Source organism: Ziziphus jujuba, chromosome 4 (assembly GCF_031755915.1).
Source record: "Ziziphus jujuba cultivar Dongzao chromosome 4, ASM3175591v1".
Classification (NCBI taxonomy): Eukaryota; Viridiplantae; Streptophyta; class Magnoliopsida; order Rosales; family Rhamnaceae; genus Ziziphus; species Ziziphus jujuba.
The window spans coordinates 11094022-11119158 of NC_083382.1; the positions used below are offsets into that span (position 1 = coordinate 11094022).

The 25137-nt window shown below is 31.4% G+C and overlaps 1 protein-coding gene across 1 annotated transcript; it reads right to left on the minus strand.

The window, feature by feature from the left end:
- Positions 1-1495: 1495 nt before the first annotated feature.
- LOC125422055 (receptor-like protein 9DC3) lies at positions 1496-24120 on the minus strand. The gene is made up of 4 exons (XM_048472507.2): positions 23854-24120; positions 23391-23495; positions 22951-23295; positions 1496-4048 (listed from the first exon to the last, which is right to left on the minus strand). The coding sequence occupies exons 1-4, from the start codon at positions 24118-24120 to the stop codon at positions 1496-1498; spliced, it is 3270 nt and encodes a 1089-aa protein (XP_048328464.2).
- Between the last annotated feature and the right edge of the window lie 1017 nt (positions 24121-25137).

Genomic DNA, 25137 nt, shown 5'->3' on the forward strand with positions numbered 1-25137 from the left:
CATATCTGGCTGCACCATCCGACTTTGCTTATTCCAATCCAGGTAAAGATATTGGAGATTCTTAGTTGAAATAATAAGCTGGGAATTGTACCCTGCAAGTTATTCTGTGAGAGGACCAAGCTTGTTAGTTTGGTGAGGTTACCAATTGACGAGTGGATATGGCTTGCAAAAATATTGTATGAAAAGTCTAGTTCGAACAGAGTTGTGTTAGTTTACGAAGAGAAGCAAGTAGCAAACCCAAAAAACTTGTGTCCGCGAGCTTACCAAGAGAAGTAAGCATGTCAGGCACTGTAGATGCTATGTCATTATTGCTATGCAAAAAGCATTTTCATGCTATATATGTTCCAAATTAGGCTTATGAAAGTGGAACCTTCTAATTTCAAATTTTGTTGTTTCGGGATAAATCGAGTGTTGACAGCTTTGATAGCTGTGAGATTTCTTTTGGGACCTGACCAGAAAAATAGGAACGATACAGGTTGAGAAATGTGAGCTTTGAAGGACGAGTAAAACCAGTTTGAATTTGGGAGAAGTTGAAATGGTTGTTGGAAAGGTTAAGGCTTTGAAGGTCAACAAGATGAAAAAAAAAAAAAAGTGCTAGTAGAGTTGATAGAACCATAGAGGCAGCTACTATGTGGCCAAGTCCAATGACAAAGCTAGCATCTTCGTCGCAACATGCGCCATCACATGAGCAACAATCTTCATCAACTTTTCTTGAAGAAAACTTTGGATATGAGGAAGCTCATAACAAGAAACACACTGTTTCTTGTCAATGATAATTATTTCCTTGAATTACACCAAAATCGACCTCTCATGGTCATGGCACATGGGATGCATAAAAGAGAATGTGTGTTTTCAAGTAATAAAATAAATTATAGAGAGTAATAAAAGCATAAGAGTGCACATTAAGTAATAAAATTAATTGGACTCCATAAGTATGTCTTTTTAACAGAGTACATATTTTTGATGTAGAAGAGATCGCAGTTTATAGAATGAGCTTATACATTAACACACACAACTATGACCATCAATAATAATATTCCAAATAATTAAGTCTTTGAAGTACTCATAAACTTAATCTGAACAGATTGATTGAGATTGAAATTGCTGCTGTCTTCAATTATTTTTTGAACTTTTTTTTTTTTTCCTCTAATTCCTTGCTTTAAAGGAGCAACTTTTCTTTCAGAGCAAAAATAAATAAATAAATAAAAAGCAGAAACTATTGGAACGCACCATATGAAAATAGCAAAGAAAGCTTTCATTTATAAAGCACCTTCTCTCCACCAAGAGTGTAGTTTTTGAAGGATTACAAACAAAATCAAAGGAAAAAATGTAAAATAAAAAAATTATAATAAATGACACCTAAAAAATATAAAATAGTTTTGCCATGAATAAACAACTTATTGGTTCTATATAAAACACATAGGCAACTTATTTGGTATTAGTATTGCTAAGAAAAAGCAAAAAAGACTAGTTATACAAAGTAGAAAGTTTACGCTTACTTTGGTGGCCTAATTCTAAATGTATAAACAAACCAAACAGATCTCCTATGAATTACAAAATGACCAACCACAATCCCAATGACTAACCCACAACCATACCCTATCACTACTGGTTTCCAACCAAATTCCAATGCAGTCCCTGTCTCTTCTTCTTCTTCAACGATTGAAGATGGAGGTGGTGAGTCCTTGGAGTTCCCACATTCCTCTGACAATGGCTTCCCACACAAACCTGCGTTTCCTTCATACGAGCTATCCAGAAATGTGTCAAATTGTTGGCCATGTGGTATAGGCCCGGTGAGGTTATTATGTGCCACATTGAAAATTTCAAGAAAATTGAGCAGTGCAAGCTGTTGAGGAATCTGTCCTGATAAATTGTTATAGGAAAGGTCCAAAGCTTCAAGTTTAGATAGGTTCCTCAAAGATGATGGGATGTGACCTGTAAGAAAATTGTTGGAAAAATTGATTGAATGAAGCCCAATCAAATCTCCTATCAACTCTGGAATCTCTCCTTCAAACCTATTGCTTGAAACATCCAACAAATTCAATGAAGTTTGGATCCCCAAATATTCTCTGGACGCGCCTTTATTTGTTATTGTAATTGCAAGATATGCAGGCTCTTCCTGATCTTTAAAAACTTTCATGGCATCCCATTTTTGGAAGTAGCTATGAGGCAGAGGTCCAGAGAAAGAGTTGTGAGAGAGGTCAATGATGTGCAACATTGGGAATATTGCTCTACTTTTATTTTGATAGGGATCAGGATCCCTTATAGCACCACTGAATTTATTGGAACGCAAAACGAGAACCTTCAATTCAGGAAGAGTTGCCGACCAAAATGGAAAAGTATCATTAATCTGATTGTTGCCCACATCAAGAATCTCAAGCCCTGTGCAGTTTACCAATGATCTTGGTAACCCACCTTCAAACTGGTTTTCGCTCAATATCATTGCCCGTATGTTGCATTTATTTGTCCATGTATCTGGAATGGTTCCACCGAAGTGGTTTCCTTCTAATTGAAGGATATAAAGAGTACTCAAGTTTATTAAACATGGAGGGAGCTTGCCGCTGAAACTGTTGTCAAACAGATAAAGGTCACCAAGTAAAGTCAGATTGCAAAACAAAGGAGGAATTTCACCTTCCAATGCGTTGTTTGACACGTCATAATCAGAGATGGATGGTGGTGGAACTGGGAGAGACCCTTTCAGCTTGTTATTATTAAGGTATAAGTGTTCTAATTTAGAGCGTGGGTTGAAAAGCACTGCGGATTGATCATCAAAACCAGTTAGGGAATTATAACCAAGGTCTAAATAACCCAAAGTTTCTACACTCATATTAAATACCGATATGGGTATTAATCCTTGAATGGAGTTGTTGGATAAAGTAAGTTCAGACAATTTGGTTTGGTTCCGAAGGAATTCAGGGAAGTTTGTCAATTTGCAAGAATCCAATTCTAGAATCTTTAACTGTGCAATGGTTGTATTTGTGTTTGATCTGGTGAAACTCGAAATGACTGATAAGTTGTTGTACGACAAAAAAAGAAATGACAAATTTTTGAGCGAAACAAACATTTCTAGATCAACAACACTTAGCCAATTACGAGACAGGTCAAGACTCTCAAGATTCTTAAGCTGATAAAATGAGCTGGGAATCTCACCTTCCAGATTATTGTCTGAGAGGTCCAAAGTAGTTAACAATGAGAGGTTACCGATTGAGGAAGGGATGTGGCCACTTAATTTGTTGTCTGAAATTTGTAATACAATAAGCTGGCCGAGGTTACCAACTGAAGCAGGTAGCATACCAGAGATGCCTGTGTAAGCCACCTTGAGATGAGTGAGAGTACTGCTGGAGTTAAAATCCGGCAAGGAGCCTCTAAGTTGGTAGTTGGAATTCAAATCAAGGTACTGTAACTTTGGTAGGTTGAAAACTAGACCAGGAAATTCACCATACAGTCCACAATGTGCTAGATCCAGAGTTGTTAATGAAGAAGAATAGTTGGCAAGGTTTTCAAGGATGTCGGCAATTGGCATGTCAATGTTAGCATCGCTAAGAAGAAGCTGTTTGATGTTGGTTAAGTTGTGGATCAGACTAATGAGCTTGGAACCATTCAGAGTCAAATAATGTGACTCAGACAAATCGAGGGATGACAACATGGAAAGATGTGAAATTTCTAATAAAGGAACTTCACCATAGAAAACGGATTCGGAAAGATTGAGATATGTGAGCTTAGAAAGATGGACTAATCCCCCAGCTGGTATTTCAGATCTGTTGAAGTCATTGTGGGCAAGATTGAGGCTACGAAGGTGAACAAGACGAAAGAGGGAGCTACTGGAGTTGATAGAACCAAAGAGGTGGCTGCTGCTGAGGTCAAGGCCTATGACATAACCTGTATCCTCATCGCAATCAATGCCTTCCCACATGCAACAATCTTTGCTGCCATTCCAAGATGAAACCTTTGAATAAGCAGAATCACTTTCGTGAATGACAAAGGATTGCTTGAACTGCAACAATGAAGACCTCTCATGTTCATGGCACCTGTAAGACGAGGCTGCTTTCTGAGGATAAACAAGTAGAAAGAGTGATAAAAGCATTATTACAACATTCAACTTCAAGTAATGACAGAAAATATTAGAAGACTCCATTGAGAATGTTGAGTACTGTCTTTCTTCTTTTCTTTTTTTTTCTTTTTTTTTTTGGGGGGGGGGGGGCTGAAAACTGTCTTTCTTTCTTAGCTAGCAGGATTGTGTAGACATTTATACTAGCGTCATCCTAACAGTCGTGTTTTCAAGTGTTCATATCATATAGTACTACTCCATAAGATTAGTTATATTGCCTACCACTAGTGAGTTAACAATCAATTTAAGCAATTAATATAGCATGGATACTAATATGCCCTGTGGACTAAAATATTTTTATAAACGACCCAGTTATATTAATTTGTTTGACTGTTAATCACTTTTATTAAATTCTAAGAAAAATGAAATTTGAAGGTATATATATTTGACCAATTAGATATTACAACATGGTTAAGTGAAAAACTTATTTTTGAAAAAAAAAATTAATGTAAATTGAAATTATGGGTGAAACTTGGAGAGTTTATTTATATTTTTTCCCATGAAAAAATGTCAAAAACTATCCTACATATATATATATATATATATATATTACTACTCAGACAAAAAGAAAGAAAAAATAAAAAATAAAATGAAATTAAAGAAAAAAACATGTTTCTGCTGTTTAGTAACTGCAGCTACAAGCAAATAGAAGGAGAAAAGCCATGCCTATCTTCCACAGTGACCCCACTTAATGCCCCATCGACCAAACCTTGACCATGACTATGGACAACTTTTTCTTCACGTTGGTTCCCTTCCCTCCTTTTATTTCTTTTCGGTCTAACTCAAAGTCTCCTCCTGTTTTTTCTAATTTAATTTGCTCATCAAATGTTAACATTTTTAGGGTTAATTGATTGTCCAAATAAACAATGGAATTCCTGCAGCCGATCCAAATAGAAAAACAATAATGTTAAATATATTAAAGTATTTATCAAATTTATTTATTAAATTACATAGTAAATAATATGGCAATATTTCTTTATAAGTACTTTTCATTTAGAAATCTATTTTATATGAATTTTTCATCAAATTAAATTTATATATGGTAACATCATTTGTTGCCAAACAATTTCGGATAGAAATTTAGAGAAACCCCTGTACATTATAGGAGAAACCCCTAATACCATATAAATAAATAAATAAATAAATAAAAGCAAACCTGTTTCATAAAAATATTTTCTGTAACTATACAAGAAAAGAAACAAATATGGATTAAACTTTCAATTTCAATGAATTAATTCCTGCATGCTTTCGATGAATTACTATTGATTTCAAAAGTTTAAACTGATGAAAAATGGACTTTCATTTCATTAATATTTTTCTCTAACATTCTTTCTCACATGTAAGCCCGCTTCTTTTATGCTTATTGAGTTTTGAGCTCAGTAGTCACATGTAGATTCGCCTTTTTAACTCAGGATTTTTTTGAATTTTTAACTTTGATATCATATTGAATTACTATTGATTCAAAAAATTTAAATCGATGAAATGTAGATTTTTACTTCATTAATATTTTTTTCTAACAGCATTGACTAACTCTGAAAGTATGATTTATTTGTTGTTATGTAAATGAAAATTATATATAGAGAAAAGTTAATGTAGGGGAGACTTTACCTAACTAAGGTGTTTCATATTTAAAGGTTAAATATATAATTATATTGAAACACAAACCCAAAATATATATGAGGTTCTTGTTATTAGTTTGAAGTTTAATAATCTTTAAGCAACAGATGAAATTAAAGAGTTCTGCATACCTTATGTGATGTGAGCAACATTAATGCATTTTAAGAATTGTGAGGGCTTTATTTATTTATTTTTTAATGGTGTCTACTTGTCTTTGATGGAAAAAGTTAATGTAGGGGGAGACTTGATGGAGGACTCTATGGATTGAAATTGGTCTTTTTTCCCTCTTTCACACTCTTTTAAGAGTCATCGACTGTAGTATTACTAACTATAGCGAGACAACCTTTTCTTCTCGTTGGTTCCTTTACTGCCCTTATTTCTTTTGGATCAATGCATATCTCTCTCTCTCTCTCTCTCTCTCTCTCTCTCTATATATATATATATATATATATATATATACACACACACACAATGAACTTTCGGTTTGAACAAATTATTTTCCACATAAAAATTGACTACTTTATTCAGCGAAGACAAATTCGGTAACACGATCTAAAATATTGACTAGACTTTCAGAGTGTAAATTATTTTGTTATGTAAAAGAACATTTAAAGGTGGGAAAAAGTTAATGTAAAAAGACTTGATTGAAATTGATTTAAAAGTTGAATTGTATTAATTGTTCACACTTTTTTTCATAAACACTATTAGTATTGTTCACACTTTTGTCCTGATCATGACTACACATTCAGTGACAACTTTTTCTTCACGTTGGTTCCCTTCTTTAACTTTATTTCTTTTCGGTCAATGCATATCTCTATCATAGACCTTTTCTGTTTTTTTCTAATTTAATTTGCACGTCAAGGTTAATATCTTCAGCCTTTTATTGTCAAAACAAACATTGCTGTTCCCAGGTTAATCCAAATAAGAAAAAAAAAATGTAATCTATTTATCAAATTACATAGCAAATTATATGATAATATTTTTTTACCAAATTATTGTACCAAATTTTTTCATTTAAAAGCTCATTTTTTTTATATTTAAATTATAAAAAATTTTCAACAATTAATATATAACAACATTATTTACCTTATTATTTGATCATTAAATAATTTGGTAGTTTTAACATTCTCAATAGAAAAGTACATACATTCCTCTACATTATGAGATAAATTAACTTTTTTGCCCTTAATACCACATAAATAAATAAAAGCAAATTAACGTGGAATACCAATTCATAAAATATTTTCTGCAACAGTACAAGAAGCTGGTACTTATGAGATGAAGCTGATAATATATATATATATATTGACTAAACTTTAATTTTAACAAACTATTTTCCCCAAAAAAAAAAAAATTATTTTCCACACAAGGATTGGCTACTTGATTGAGCAGAAAAAAATTTCAGTGACACTGCCTAAAACAATGATTAGAATTTCAGAGTGTGAATACTCTTTTTGTTATGTAAAAGAATGTAGATGAGAGGATAAGTCAAATATAATAATAATCATTCTCATAAATATAGAGGTCTTTTAAAAGTCGTTAACTTTAGGATTCGAAAGAATTTGTAAGTTAAGTATGTTTAGGTGAAAATAATTTTAAGATATGTAATTTTCTAAGAAGCTCTGAATAAAAACCCCATATCCAATTTCTGGGAAACTATGAATAAAAATCCCATACCGAATACGGTAGCTAAATTGGAGACAATATCAACAGAGAATGACAAGTTCCCATACCACATGCCGATGGCTAAATTGAGTACCCAATTATATCTTGTGGACTCATAAATAATAAAATATTTTTATAGAAAACCCAATTATATTAATTTGATTGATTGTTAATCAATTTTGTTAAATTCTAACAAAAATGAAATTTGAAGTTGTGTATATACGACCAATTTGATATTATGACTTGGTTCAGTAAAAAACTTATATATTTTAAATAATAATAATAATTTATTCCAATTTACAATTAAAAAAATAAGAAAAGAAAGAAAAAAGAAAAAAAGAAATTAAATGAAAAAAAATATGTTATTACTGTTTACTAATTTGATATTATGACATGGTTAAGTGAAAAACTTATTTTTGAAAAAAAAAATTAATGCAAATTGAAATTTTGGGTGAAGCTTAGAGAGTTTATTTATAATTCTTCCAATAAAAAAAGTCAAAAAGTATCCTATATATATGTTACCACTTAGAGAAAAAAGAAAGAAAAAATTAAAAATTAAAAGAAATTAAAAGAAAAAACATATTAGTACTGTTTACTAATTGTAGCTAGATGCATGCACCTACAAGCTACGATATTGTTAAGTAATGAAGAAAACAAAAGGAGAAAAGCCATGTCTCTTTTCCACAATAACCTGCTGTATGTCCCATTTATCCTTTTTTTTTTTTTTGGGTGAATAAGTCCCATTTATCTGTTTTGAGTCTTGGTCACGACTACATTTTCAGAAATAATTTTTTCTTCACGTTGATTCGCTTTCCCTGTCTTTATTTCTTTCAGTCAATGCATATTCCATTCAAAGTCTCCTGTTTTTTGTAATTTAATTTGCACGTCAAGGGTTAACATTTTCAAGGTTTGATAGTCCAGGTAAACATTGGAATTCCTGTAGGTCGATCCAAATAGGGAAACAATAATGCTAAATATATCAAAGTATATTTACCAAATTTATTGAAATTACATTACAAATAAGATGATATCAAAATAATTATCAAAATTTATTTAACAAATTACATCATAGATAATATGATAATATATCTTTACCAGTACTCATACCAGATAAATAAATAACTAAATGAATAAAAGCAAATCTGGAATACCAGTTTCATAAAATATTTTCTGTAAATATACAAGAAATTACTCCTAAAATTAAGCTGATAAAAAAAAAAAAGAGAAACAAATGTGAACTAAACTTTCAGTTTCAACAAACTAATACCACACTACATAAAAAACTTCAATGACACCACCTAAAGTATTGACTAAACTTTCAGAGTAGGATTTCCTGTTGTTATGTAAAAGGAATTATACATGGGAAAGTTAAGGTAGGTAAAATAGATTACACATGGGAAAAGTTAAGATAGGGGAGACTTGACTGAATTGGTTTAAAAGTTCAATTGGTTCGAAATTTTGTTCACATAGTAGTGTTCTAAATATTGTAATAAAACTATCATAACTTTATAGGATTATATATTGCTTAGAAAAAAAAGAAGTTAAATGTATAATTATATTGAAACACAAATCCAGAATATATGTGGTTCTTGTAATTAATTTTTAGTTTAATAATGATTAAGCAACAGTTGAAATTTAAGAGTTCTGCATATTTTATGTGATGTGAGCAACATTAATGCATTTTGAGAATTGTGAAGGTTTTATTTTTTTTTGTGAATGATGTATGCTTGTCTTTGATGAAAAAAGTTAATGTAGAGGAGATTTGATGGAGGATTATATGGCTTGAATTGGTTGTTTGAAGTCATGCTGTTTTTCCTCTACCACACTATTTTAATAGTCATCATTAGTAATATTATAAATATTGCAATAAAATTGTACCATATCTATAAAAAAAACACTGACGTAGAGATTAATTTAACTTGTTCTCTGTCTTTTTGGACATCTATAACTCAACTTGTTCATTTTCCAATTATAACTTGAGGATAATACTGCTTAATGGGAAAAAAAAAAAAGAAAAAAAGGCATAATATATGATCATATTGTGATACACACCGTAAATGTAAATATATATGTGACTTTTGTATTATCACATACAGAATACAACTATACGGTAAAAGAAGCTTTTTTTTTTTTTTTTTTTAACTTAAAAGTATTAAACGCGAATAATATACAAATTCCGAATGAAACGGGGAAAAAAACAAAAAAACCTAAAAAAATATATTAAAAGAACATAAAAAATAATTAGTAAAATATTTTTATTATTAAATTATTATATTAAGGGGCGAAAAAACATGTTACTATTGTTTACAAAGTACTAACTATAGCTAGACAACCTTTTCTTCTCGTTGGTTCCTTTACTGCCTTTATTTCTTTTCGGTCAATGCATATCTCTCTCATAGTCTTTTTTTCCCCTGTTTTTTCTAATATCTTGAGCGTTTAATTGTCCAAATTTAATAAACATTGCTATTCCCAGGTCAATCCAAGTAGGAAAAAAAGAAAAAAAAAAAGAAAAAGAGAAAAGGTAAAGATACCGATTTGTTTACCAAATTTTATTTATTAAATTACATAGTAAATTATATGATAATATTTATTTACCAATTTTTTTTTTAAAGTTCATTTATATATATTTCTTAAACAAGTAATATATAGAAATTTTATTTGTCATATGATTTGATAATTAAACAATTTAATATGTCTATCATTCCCAATAAAAAAATACAGAAACTTTTCCATTGTTATGAGATAAATTTTTTTTTTTTGCCCCTAATACCATATAAATAGATAAAAGAAAATTAAGCCCAATTACAAAGTCATTGGAGTCCTTAGAACATGTCCTTGACAATACCTTTCTCAGCATGCGCAAAGACCAGGTCCAACTAGAGGGGTTTTTAGCCCATTGCATATCAAAATATGTCCTTAAATAAAATTATCAAAATATTTTCCAGAGGCATAAACAACATCATTTCTTATTAGTATTTTCCCCTTAAAGCTTAGTTCTCTTAATTGACTTTATGGTCCAGCCTATTAAGGTTGAGAATAGATTTCTTTGTCCCTCAAGGAAACCATATGCCTAAACTATAATGTATCTCATGTAAGGTGCACCATAAGCAATTTTAATAACTTTTTGACATTCAAATTCTGTCTTCTAATTTCTGATGACTTTTTTTTTTTCCTCTCTTTTTTCTCTATTTTACATATCCACAGATTATTCAATGATGGTTGTTTTTCTGTATTAACAATATGTATGTGGTGGTTTTGCATTTAATTTGTCGTTTAATGATTTCTAAGCAACAACTACAATTTTAGAATTCTGCATACCTTATGTAATGTTAGCAACATAATGCATTTTAAGAATTGTTTTCTTGTTCATTTTTCAATTATATCTTCTAGATCATATTGCTTCAATAAAAAAAAAAAACAAAAAAAAAAATTAAGAAGTATAACATATAGCCTTATTGAGATATAAACCCTAAATATAGATGTAACTTTTCATAATTAATTTGAAGTGTAATATTTAAGCAACAGTTAGAATTTCAGGATCAAGTACTCTATCCCTCATTTGAACACCACCCCTTATCTTGTTATATATTGGCTGAGATGTAATAAAGTCATACAATGAGTATGACTTTTGAAATTAAGGTCTAAAATTTGCAACTCAAAAATGACACATTGAAATAGAATTTAATTATTATTATTTTTATTTCCTGCCGTTCAATCTTGAAAAATGAATTGAAATTTTCACTTGCATGGTCATTATTTTATTTTTTTTGTGAAAAAAAGGAATTTCCTTTTGTATCTAATTGCTGAGATGCAATAAAAGAAAAGCTATACACATACATCAAGCATATGATGCCCATCAACGACTACATCTATACCTCTCTTCTCTCAAATTTTCCCAAATTCAAATTCTCATCAACGACTACATCTATTATTAAGGGATGGATATTAGATCATAGATATAATGCTGGTTTAGTCAGGGTTTAGTAACTTTAGTTGAAGGATCGATTACACATGCGTTGGGAAAATTTCCAACTACAGTTCAACAAAGAAAGTGCAGCAAAGTTTAGGCGTGCACTGGCTTCCACTCCTATGACTTTGTTTGAGCGAGTTGAAGAAGGGAGTGTTTGATTTTGAGTGGTTAACAACAAAAACCACCATTTAGTTTCTTTCAGGTTTGGCCTTCCAATTATGTACTCCCACTATTTATTGGCGGCAATTGCTCTCAGTTTTATTATAATATTATCATTTTGTTCTTTTTAGAAAATAGGTTTATATTTTTGCTAAGAATTTTTTTTTTTTTAAATGAAGTTAGTTGAATTGATAAATCATTCACATATATAATTAGGAGGTTATCGGTTCAACATACCAGTATGCAAGAAACTATTGTAAATGGTCCTTGTTTTAGACCTCCAAATATAATTTTAAATCTACAATTTTAACTCTTACTTTATAAATTAATGATTTATTAATTATATAATTGTATATATTTTTCTTTTGATAATTTACAACAATTTCCCTCTCAAACCCATGATCTTATATGTCTACGGGTATAATAACTTATCAACTAAAGCAATCCATTTGACACATTTAATTATCATTATTATTATTATTATTATCAATTTTTTTAGGGTAAAATATTACTATCAAATTTTAATTAAGCATATGATTTTATTTGAAACATATATTTATTAGATGTTCTGAATTTATGGATTATAGATTTTGTTGTTAACGTGCGGACAATCTAGTGCTAAATTTCACATATATTTTTTTAATATCGAGATATTACTGTAAGATATATTACTGTAAGATACTAAAAATTTTACTGCTCAAAAAACCAATATATTAAAAAATTAAGAAACAAACGAAAATAATGAGAACAATATTTAGGAGTAGGAGTGGCAATTCATTGTACTCTTAGATTTCGTAGACACTCTTAAATTGCTTTTATTTTAAATATGAGACTTAGTAAAGATCATGGTATTTATATGTATAGTTATGACATATAGTACAATAAACCGGTTGTGGATTTTATATTGTTGTAATTTATATTTATATAATGAAAACAAGCTATGTTATATGTTAACTCATTATTTACGGTTGTTAATTGTGTTGGGATTTATCTACCTATCTTATATTGTATTTATTTAATATTTATGTTAAACGGATTGATCTGTTCGATCTATTTTAATAAAATATTTATATTATTTATATTATTTAATTGTTTTTCTACATTACAATATATTAAAAATATATTTATTTATCATTATTTTTAACTTTTATGCATTAATTTAACTTATTTATGTCCATTTAGAATTAAATAGATTAATTTGCTACTCATTTATTTATAATCGTATCAATCAAGGCTAACTCTGACTATCGGCCAAGTGTGCAATCGCATAAGACTCCCATTTGGTCAAGGGTCTCCTAAATTTTTTAAATGTTTTTAATTTTTAAAAAAATATTTAAAATAGTAAAAAAAATTTGGAATATTAAATTGCCTAGTAAATAGCAATAATAGGATTTTCTTTTCTTATTGACTGGCAATTAATATCCGTAAATGGCATTATAATTTCTTAAAAAAAACCATAATTATATTTTTTTCTTTTAGTAAAGTTACAATTGTGGTGTGGTTAACATTTATTTTTTGAAATATATACAACATATAAACACAGTTAATATCTTTAAATGGCAATAATAGGTTTTTCTTAACAACTAGCAATTAATATCTTTAAATGGCAATAGTAGGTTTTTCTTATTAACTAGCTATTAACATCTTTAAATGGCATTATACTTTCTAAAAAAAATAATAATAATAATTATCTTTTTTTCTTCCAATAAAGTTACAATTATGGTGTGGCTAAAACAACTTTTGTAGTCTAAAAACTAATTTAGAATTTAAAAACGCTAAAAAAGTCAACTTTTTAAAGTCAACTTTTAAAAATGTTAGAATATTATATTATTTCATATAATTTGAAACATTTTTATTTAATGACATTTATTTTTTTTCATTTTATTTATTATTTATTTAAAATATTTATAGAAAAACTAACCTATTAAATAAGATTAAGGCCCCCAAAGTTTCAGGGTTGACACTGGTATTAATCATATTGATACTAGTGAATTAATTAGTGAGTGTTTTTGACTTGGATTCTTATGTTAAACCTTACCACTTCTATTTAGGAGCATATAATACATCGTGACCTCTTAAGTGCCAGCACTTGACGTGGGGCAAATATAACAACGAAACAAAAAGAACATGCGACAGACATTTTGTATATAAAAAATGGGAATTTTTAAAAAAAAAATATTTTGTATATAAAAAACAAGAATTTTCATTAGATGAAATAAAAAAAAAAAAATCTTCTAATAGTATCAATGACACTAAAATTTTGTACTATGTGACATTTTCGGTACGAAACCTTTTATAATAATAATAAGGCTTGCTATTATTCAAATCACAATTTTCAAATTCACTTCTATAAAGGTTGAGTTGGTTTATTTGTTAAATTACTATTTTTGATTATATAAAAAATAATAATAATAAAAAAAAATGTGTTGGTTTATTTGTTAAATTACTACTTTCGATTATTTAAAAAAAATTAATAAAAAAAACGTGGGTAACCGCACCCTTTTTATTTTATTTTATTTTATTGCTGAGACAAATAAGGTGTCCCATTGTACCACCACAAACTTAAAATAGTATAAACATAGATTGCCTTTTTTTATTTTATTTACAGAAGCTAACATAAAAATCTTCTTACCAAAACAACAACAACAACAATAATAATAATATCATCAATCTTCATGTTTTGTCAACAATGATAAACAAGCAATGGATTTGGATTTTTTTTTTTCTTTTGGAAGCCTAAATAAATAAATAATTAAAGATTTGGATCTTTTCAATTTTAACTTTTTAATGCGACATTAATGACTAAATTGATGCTTGAAAGGCAATCATATTACAATTTACAAGAAAGTATAAGGTATCATTTTATGTGATGACAAATTTTTCACCTTGAAATTTCAAAAAATTTATAGTTTTTATCTAGCAACAATTGCATTTTAATATTTTCAACTTTTAAAATTGTATAATTTAGATTCTTTAATTTTTTGATTTAACAATTTTGATCCTTGATTTTTCAATTTTTTGTGACTTAAGATTTTAATTGACTTTTGATTGCAAGATTTAAGGGTCGTGTCATGTAACTAATATTAAATTATATAAAATTTTAAACTAAAATATACTTAGATACAAAATATTAAAATTATTTTAAAAATTTTATACTTTAGTATCTTTTATTTAAAAAAAAAATTAGTGCCTGTTACTTGACTTGTATTAAGTTTTAAACTAAAAAAAAAAAAAATACTAAAATGTAGATTTTTGAAATTAATTTTAAAATTTTTACACTTAATATCTTCAATTTAAAATTTAATACAATTTAATATCGGTAATGCGAGAAGATTTTTGACTTTGTTAATCAAAAATTAAGAGTTTAACTAGCAACACTTCAAAAATAAAAAAATATTAAAGTGAAAATAAACCTTTTGTCAAATGCCAACATCATCAAAATAATATATGTTTAATATAAAACCCTTTTTTTATGTAAATATTTTTCATTCTTATGATAAATAATGTGGTAATATATTAAACCATATGCATGGCACTTTGATTAATGTAATCATAAACGTTATAATTCATTGTAATCATATTTTCAATTATAAATCTATATATGTATATCATTATCTTTCACCAAAACATATATATATATATATATATATGTATATCATTATCAAAAGAAAATAAATAAATAAGAAAGAAATCTATATATGTATAATATAATATGTGAAAACTATTATGGGAATAATATATGTATATACATGTGGATCCAAAATAATTGTAAATAAAATATACAAAATTAATAATATAAAAATAAGAACCTGTAAGTCCTTAGATTTGATGATTTGCTATAGATAAAATTGTCCGAGGCCTATGTAATACTATAATATTTTTAAAACTATTTTTATCCCACCGATATAGATGTTTTCTAATAATCGTCTTCCAAATTATAACGGATGTTTGAAGCTTTTAAGACATAGCACCATTGAAATTTTCCCTTTGAACTTTCGGTGTACTTTTGCTTTACCACACAACTTAACAACAAAATGCAGAAAATATTCTTTCTCTATTTTCCAAAAATGAGTTCACGTAGGAGAGGAAAAAATTCAATGAAAATCCAATTAATCAAATCCTTTTTTTTCCTTCTTTTTCCCTTTTTCCTTATTCCAAGAACCCAAAAACAGAAATCAATAAAGCAAGCAATAATGGCCCAATTAAAGCCCACTAATTCAAAATCATTCAAAACTAAAAAACGTTGCAAACGTTACATAATATATATGACATGTGCTTGTCATGCGAAAAGGAAATGCATTTGGTGACTATCAATTGAGAAGATAGTGCAGAGCAGCAGAGTTTTGAGGTGATGGATCGGTGAATTGTTCACCCCGTTGAAATAAACCGCATGCAGTCACGGCCATGTGGGTTGGTAAAGTAGGCCTTTCTTTGAACCCAGTGGCGGAGGCCTGTATTCCTGCTTTGAACAACAGGTTTAGGGAGTTCAAAGGGGCTCTATAAGGCTTTTACAGGTGCTAGTTCGTGCACGGTGGGGGAAGATTATCTGCAACAGTGATACTAGAGCCGTGATTCAAGGCCTGAATCAGTCAGGGAATAGTTCGGTCCACTGTCTGCTGATTTCTTGCTTGCGTACATTCATAATCTTTTCAATAGTTTTGACTCTCTTTCTTTTGAGTGGATTCCTAGGGTACTATTTGCACTGCTGCTCATTATCTTTGCCAGTGGGCAGCTAACATTGGTGTAACAGGGGCTCTCAACCCCAATCAGTTTTTGTCCGTCTTCTTTAGGAATTAGGAGAGATCCCAAAAGTCAGCTCCTGCTTCCGAGCTAGGGATGTCAACGGGGCGGGACGGGGCCGGTTTTTAAAATCTTATCCCTGTTCCCGTGGGAAATTTTACATCCCATCCTCGCGATTTTCCCCGTTTCTTTAGGTGCGGGACGGGATCGGGAATTTTGCAGGGCGGGACGGTTTTCCCCAATTTTTTTTTAATTAATATTTTTTAAAAAAATTTATATAAAAAAATTATTTTATGATTAAAATATAAAAAAAATGACTACAATGCAATAAAAATATAATAAAATACATCAAGGAACAAATTTACAATTATAATAAAATACATATTTAGAAAAATAAATAAAAAATGATTTTACATAAATAAAATTTTATAAAAAAAATAATAAATATATATATATATATCGGGGCGGGTTCGGGGCGGGGTTATTATTTCCCGTCCTCGGCCCGTCCCCGACTCGGTTTTTAAGTATTTGTCCCGAGCCCGCCCCGCATCCCGGAATTTTCGGGAAAAAACCGCCCCGTTAGGGGTGGTGCACCGCGGTTTCGGGGATGGGCGGGGCAAATTGACATCCCTATTCCGGGCTTTGTTGTCTCCCTTTCTAAGTTCATAAAACACCTTTTTTCCCAAAAAAAAAGGGGAAAAAAAAAAGGGATATTTCTTTGTTTTTTCTCTTTTTTTTTTTAATCAATCTAACTTTTCCCATTCATTATTAGAGCTGTAAACAGATTCGAGTAGTTCGTCGTTAGCTCAAGTTCGGCTTAATTTTAGCTTATAAAACTCGATTCTTGGAAAGAAAACAAACCAAAATAATATTGACAGTTGATTTTAAACAATAAATAAGTTCATAAATAATTTATAAATAGTTTGAATTTGTTACTTTTATATATATATATATATATATAAATATAAATATATATATATATTAAATTATATATTTATGCACATTGAATATTTATAATACATAAATTATATTTTTTATATTTTAAATATATTATTTTTTAAAAATAAATAAATTTTATAATAAAATTAATAGAATAAATAAAATTTATTAATAACAATCATAAAATTTTTTATTTGAGAAAATAACTATTCAAGTTTTTAAATTTTTATATTATAACAAATTGAATTGAGCTAAGCTCGAATTTTTTGTTAATGAGCTAAGCTGAATTTGAGTAAGTTATATCAAAATTTATAAATTTAAACCAAGCTTGAGCACTTATAAAATCATTCAAATTGAACTTGAGAATATAATATTCGGCTCATTTACACTCCTATTCATTGTTTGCACTCAAAGCTGTTAGGATGAAATACTTAAAAGACAAAAGATGCAAAATTAAGATCTAAACATTTTAGGATTATCTAAAGTACAATTGTTCTTTAATACTTATCTGTAACATAAATCAAATGATAAATTTCACTTTAACTCCTTTATTTTGTACCTTTTTTTTTTCAGCACCAATGTATTTCAATTTTGAGAGATTTCTCAATAACCTTCTCACACTTCATTTTAGGTCATTTTAATAGTCAAATATTAGTCAACTTATATATTTGATTTGAAATGATGTTTTTAACCTTTATTTGTTAATTTATATATAATTTAGTTGTTTTCAAATAATAAATGTAATATAAGTTTATGGACATATTATTCAGTGTACATTTAACCCTGTCTCTGTATATTTGTAGATAAAACTTCTAAAGATCAGCCCATGAAATGTCCAGTCCATTTAAGAAGAAAGTAAATGTAGTTCGTTAAAAAGCCCATTCCGTTGCCTCAAAAAGTTGATTTCCCAAGTACTGTGCAGAGACCACTAGCAGTTTTTTAAGAATTTGGGCTAGCATGATAAAGTTCCATGTTCTTTTGTTGGGGAGCCCAAATTATCAAGTAAATTCCACTAATGGTCATTAGTATTGGGTGGACAATTCCAATTAATTTAGGAAGTTAATGATGTATAAATTATATGTTATTAACCTGCACTTTAGAGAGATAGAGTTGTCAAATTTTTATCCTAAAACTTTTACTTGCAGTAACATCTTTAATTACTATCTATTCGATACAAAATTTACTCGACAAGAAGTGGACCCAGGTAAAATCATCAAATTAACACATAGATCAGTGCTAGATTTAACTAAATCAAAGAATGTTCAAAACTCATTACCAAAAAAGAATGTTCAAAGCCAATGAATATAATTAGGTACAAAACCAAGACTTGTTGATAAAGGCTTGCACCTAAGATTCACTGGTTTACAAAATCTAAGGTTATGACTACCATGTAATATATCCCCCATCTTCCATATCCACATTTGAAGAGGTCAGATATTTGACTACAAAAATAGTCCTATTTCCATTATAAACATGATATTCCAGGACTACATTATCAGACGTAATCCCAAGAAATTCTGTCCTGCAGATTAGTGGAATGGTTCTCCGAAAGGCCTCAAATATTGCACAAGTCAATAATATATCGGCTTCCTTTTGGAGAAATTTCAGTGCTTCTAATCCCAGCATTTCTCTTTTCTCTTATAGTCCCTACTCTTAGTGGCGGCCTCAGTAAACCACACACTTTTGTCAAAAAGGTGCAACATTTGAAGTATTAGGTTACTGAGACATAAACAGAAATTTCCTTACAATTTGAAGATAAAAAGTTTTTTTCCCCCCCTCATCTTCTGAACTGCAATGCCCAATTGAGGAAATTCGCATAAAAGAATTGCAACTTCATTATGTAGCTCCTTTGCTCTAATAATTATCTCAAGGTTTTTTAAGTAAAAAGAAAATTTCAATTTGGATTCCAATTGAGCCCTGTTCATTTATTTAGCCGCTATTCTTGATATAATATCGATGGCAATGAGAGTGTGCAAGTGAGCAAAAGCATAAACAAGTACTACTTAGCCTCAACGTGAAGCTTTAGAACAGCCTTGTTATAAGCATTTTGCTATTGAATTACATAAGAAATAGAGCAGCAATTTAAATGCAGTGAAATTAAAAGCTAACATTCTATATTGCTTTTCAGCAATCTCTAAAAACTTCGATCATGAAAGCTTAGCAATATTATGCAGCATAAGGAGGTTATATTTGTTTATAACATACCAACCAGGTCACTATATATTCATTGCATACACTTTTAGACATAATTTTCAAATGGGAGGGTGGCAACTGGTTAAGAAACATCTTACAATTTTCTTTACTGGTACAAGACCTTCATAACAATGGTATATGAACAAATCCATATTATTAGATCTCAATGCTGAAATGCAAGATTTTAATCTTGTAGCTCATAAATAAATTGAAATTTCCAACATATTTGCTAATAATCGATCCCAAGTCTCGCCTGTAGGGGTGGTCCTAAAGTGCTACTTGATGCTTACCCTGCAGATCCAGAAAAAAATAAAATAAAATAAAATCATATTTCATAATAAATCTATAAAGCATTTTGTATAAAATAGATACATCAAAGCTAAACAAGAATGTAGAGATTTAACCTGTGTATAGCAAGCAATATATATATCCACAAGCAGCAAACAATCCACAACTAGCTCACAATCAAGCAAAAATAGATGCAATAGATGATTCCACAAGAAAATCCAATGAAAAATCTAGAGAAAGAAAGATAAGCACATAAATATAAGAGGAGAGAGAGAAAAAAAAAAACACACAAGTTTTACGTGATTTAACCAAGATAATCTACATCCACAAGCAAGTAAGGAGATGACGACTTTCATCAATTTGAAAAGATTACAAGCTTAATCACCAAGAGCATGGCACCATTGATGGGATGTTGAAGAACCCACTATTTCTCTCTCTAAAACCAAGTAAAAAACCCTCTCTTTTCTGTTTGGCATGAAATCCTAGGCTAATTTATCATAAAAGAGGGGTAAAACAATAATTTTGTAAAAAAACTTTTTTTTTTTGGCTTCCTTCCTCTTCACTTCATCACCAGACATCATCCCATCAACTCCTCATATTCATCATTAATTTAGAGTCACAAAAAACAACATTTCTTCACCTTGACTCTAAATTCACAAACTCTTCAAATCACTTCCATCACTCTTTGCTTGCACATACATCCTCATCACTTGTTTTGCACATTGCTTAGACTCATATAGAGTCTAAGCTTCTCCGTTGGCACTACCTTGGTCAACATATCCACCAGATTCTTTTCACCCACAATCTTCACCAAATCCACTTCACCTTTGTCGATCAATTCTCGAACAAAGTGGTACTTTTTCTTGATATGCTTTGTACGCCGAGAAGGCTTGATTCTTTGCCAAGTAGATCGCACTTTGGTTGTCACAATGCACAATGACTTGATTTTCGGGAACACCAAGCTCATTTACTAACCATTTTAACTATAATGTCAGGACCCGTCCAGAATTCCTTCCCCGGAACCCTAGACAGCCCTGATCCCAGGGAAACCCTACCGGACCCTCCAAAGGAAAATCCGACAGAGCCTCCCCTAAGGGATTTACTTACCACAATTTACCTGCACTGAAAACACACTTCTAAAAACATCCCCTTATTCCTCCCACAAACTACAAACTGATTCCACAAATTCCAGCACTTCTCAAAGCAACAACAGTCCAGTGCATAAATAAAACAGAAGTATTCCAATAGTATACAGAGCTTTAAGAAGTGCTAAACAACAGAAATACAACAAGGCTGAAAAGAAATAATACACTGAAATGAAAGAGTACAAAGAAACTTCTCGAAACACAACAGCAGCGGAAAACTTGGTTCGCTCCGAAAGAACGTCTACCACCACTTGCACCTAAGGGAACGGAATTTAAGAGTGTGAGATGCTAATCATCTCCGTGAGTAACCCGAACTACTGAACACCTTTTAATAATAATAATAAAATAATAACAATTAAGGAGTGGAACAAATACCAACAATTAATAATAAATCATAATAACCTTTGGAAAATAATGATTTCCCTCAAAACTCTCACCAATCGCTCCGTTTGAAATGTTCCCTTTTTAAAACCTTTTCGCAAAACCCAATGTGCATACCTCCCAAAAACCAAGGGATTAAATAATTTAACAACAACAATTAAAGAAATGCATACCCCAAATATATAATAAAAATATAATAAATTATAATAAATAAATTTTGAACACCTTTGGGGTTTAAACCATTATTTGCAATTACACCGACAATTACACCTGACGCACCACACCATATACCGGTGATGCTCTCCGATACTCAGCGTCCCGAGCACCGACTGGCGGGGAGGTTAAAGAGAGAAACCTGCAGTGGTCACTTCGGCGTCCCGACAGTCCCGACTGCTAAAAAACCATCACCCGGCCAAGGAGGGGGGCGGCTGTGCGCAACAATAACCTTGCCTGCCCACGGTCCAATGGCAACTCACGGGTGAAGTAATAACCGCACGCTAAACCATATAATAACCGCGTGCTAAACCACGTGTCCATACACCATACACCAGAACACCAATACTGTATGAGTGCGTCTAAAAATAAACATAAACAACCAACCGTACCGTTTTTCCAAAAACCACCGTGGGAAGTATACCAAATTTTTCACAAACACCATCCCACATATTTTTATTTAACAACCCGGTACGAATCAATTGATAACCAACAAATCACAATTTCTCGAAATACGAAATGCAACCATAAAAATACCGCGGGCATAATTTATAAAATTTAACCAAATATTTTCATAAAATATTTAACCTAATTATGCCCGAGAAATCACATTTGAAACCACGTGAAATTAATACCGAAACATACCTTGTTCATGCATAACAAATAATTTAAATTAAACCGCATTAAAATCATAATTAAACCACACAACATGAGCATAATTAAATACTAAATTAAATACCAATTAAATTTAATTAATTACCCAAAATAATTTTTGAAGGTGGGTCACTCACCTGGAGAGCGCAAATCAACTAAGATCCTCCTCGGGATCCACTCCACTACTCGCGCGTGCACCTAAACAACCACAGTGCACAAACCAAAAATATTAAAATAATACGGTATCCGGTAAACTTCAAACGTCCATAACTTTTTAACCGGATGTCCGTTTTGAGCGTGCCGCTAGTCTGTGAACTCGTATCGACGAGCACTTCACAACCATGCACAAGTCAAAGCTCAATTCCCCATAAACAAAAAGTCAACCTCGGCACTCCTTGGACAGTTTGGACCGCAACTTGTTTCGTCCAACTTCCAAACCGTAGCTCCGTTTTCGATGTGCTACCAGTCTACGAACTCGTGGCATCGTGCACTTCGCCACGGTACCCTAGTCAACTCAAAATTCTCACCGAGTCAAAAAGTCAACTTTTGACTCCTTTGGTCAACGGTCAACAGTCAACCTCGATCAACATGCACGGATTCCGGTGCAATTTGGGACGGGGTGTTACAATAATGCCTCCCTTGTCGCTTCTGTGGCCGCCATATATTCGACTTCGGTACTTGAGAGTGCAACCATCGATTGTAACGATGCTCTCCAATTAATTGTATTACCCCAAGCCGAAAATATGTAACCTGTTAAGGACTTTCTCTTGTCCTGATCATCACCAAAGTCTGCATCATAATATCCGACAACACAATCACCATTACCATTGTTCTCATTTTGATACAATAAACCAACATCCATGGATCCCTTCAAATACCTTAGGATCCATTGCAAAGCCTCCCATGTTAAAGTGGGGTGCTAAAGGCGTGATCACGGGATTCGCACCGCCCATGTTAAACCTCTCTAAGACCTTCTCAATATACTTCCTTTGAGAGACAAATATCTCCTGATTCTCCTTATCCCGTAATATATCGATCCCCAAAATTTTCTTAACTTCTTCAAGGTCTTTCATATCAAACTTAGAACTTATCAATTTCTTCAAATTATCAATCTCATCCATATGTTTGCACGCAATCAACATATCATCAACATACAACAAGAGATAAATGAACTCCCCATTCGACAACTCTTTGTAATACACACAAAGATCAAATGTGCTCCTCTTGAAGCCAATACCAAGCATAAATATGTCGAATTTCTTATACCATTGCCTGGAGATTGTTTCAAGCCATAAAGGGATTTTTGAAGCAAGCATACCTTGGCACCCCTTACATATCCTTCAGGTTGAGCCATGTAAATCTCTTCCTCAAAGTCTCCATGCAAGAATGTCATTTTGATGTCCAATTGATGCAACTCAAGATTCTTGTGAACCATAAGTGATAACAAGATCTAAATAGAAGTGTGTCTCACCACCAGAGAGAATATTTCATTGAAATCCATTCCCTCCTTTCGAGTATAACCCTTGGCAACCAATTGAGCTTTGAACCTTAATGCCTTAACTCCGGGTACACCTTCTTTCTTCTTAAACACCCATTTGCAACCTACAACCCTTCCACCTTTAGGCTTATCTACTAAAGGAATCCATCTCCTCATCCATGGCTGCCTTCCACTTTACCAAATCTTTTGAAGCTAAAGCTTCCTCAAAAGTGTTAGGCTCTGAGTCCATTTCTTCCCCAACTTAGAGAGCATATGCAATAGAATCTGCAAAACCATATCTCACCAGTGCCTTGGGTTGTCTCCGTTCTCTATCGGGAGCCAAATTGTAATCATGGAGGTTATCAATATTAACCACCTCCTCATCGATGCGATCAACTACCTCATCAACTTGTTCTTGAATCACTTCTGTATTATGGTGCTCCTCATGAGTCACATTTTTTCCTGGATTATCCTCAATCCCAATATTGGATGTCTCTTTGTCAACTTCACCTCCACTTGAAGATTCTCCATCCTTCGCCAACCCAAGCATCTCACTCTCATTGAACACCATATCTTTACTAATCACACACTTCCTTGTATCCAGATTCCAAAGTCTATAGCCTTTGACACCCTCTGGGTACCCCGAAAATGTATTTCATAGATTTTTTATGTAACTTACCTTCGTTTACATGAACATACGAAGTGCAACCAAAAACCTTAAGATTACTTAAATCCGATGCATGCTTGGACCACTTCTCCATTGGAGTCTTGAATTTAATAGCACTTGATGGACGTCAATAGATCAAGTACATCGCGGTATTCATGGCCTTTACCCAAAAACTTATAGGTAGCTTGGCATTGGAAAGCATACTTCTCACTCTTTCCAAAATGGTCCTATTCATACGTTCGGCAAGACCATTTTGTTGAGGCGTCATCTACACGATCTTGTGTCTCACAATTCCATACTCATTGCAATAGAAATTGAACTCCTCATTGCAATACTCAAGCCCATTATCCTTTCGGAGCATCTTCATCTTCTTTCCGATTTGGTTCTTAACCATAACCTTCCATTCCTTGAATTAATGAAGGCTTCATCCTTAGTTTTCAACATGTAAACCCACTCTCTTTGAGTAATCATTAATGAGGGTTATGAAATATCTACAACCACCCATTGAATTTGTTCTTGCGGGACCCCATACATCGAAATGAACATAATCCAAGATCCTTTTAGTTCGATGCACCGTGATGTTGAACTTCACCCTAGCTTGCTTGCCATAGATACAATGCTCACAAAAGTCAAGTTTCTCCGCCTTGTGCCCACACAAAATCCCTTGTTTACTAAACTCAATTAGCTCTTTCTCGCTAATATGGCATAGCCTTCTATGACAAAGTGTGGTGTCGCTCACTTTCTCATTCATCGAGACCGAAGCTTCACCTTGAACCACACTTCCATCTAGCATATACAAGTCATTCTTCTTAGAAGCCTTCATCGTTACCATTGAACCCTTCAAGACCTTCAAAATGCCTCTCTTGGCTTTATAACTATATCCATGCTCATCCAATGTACCAAGAGAAATCAAATTCCTCT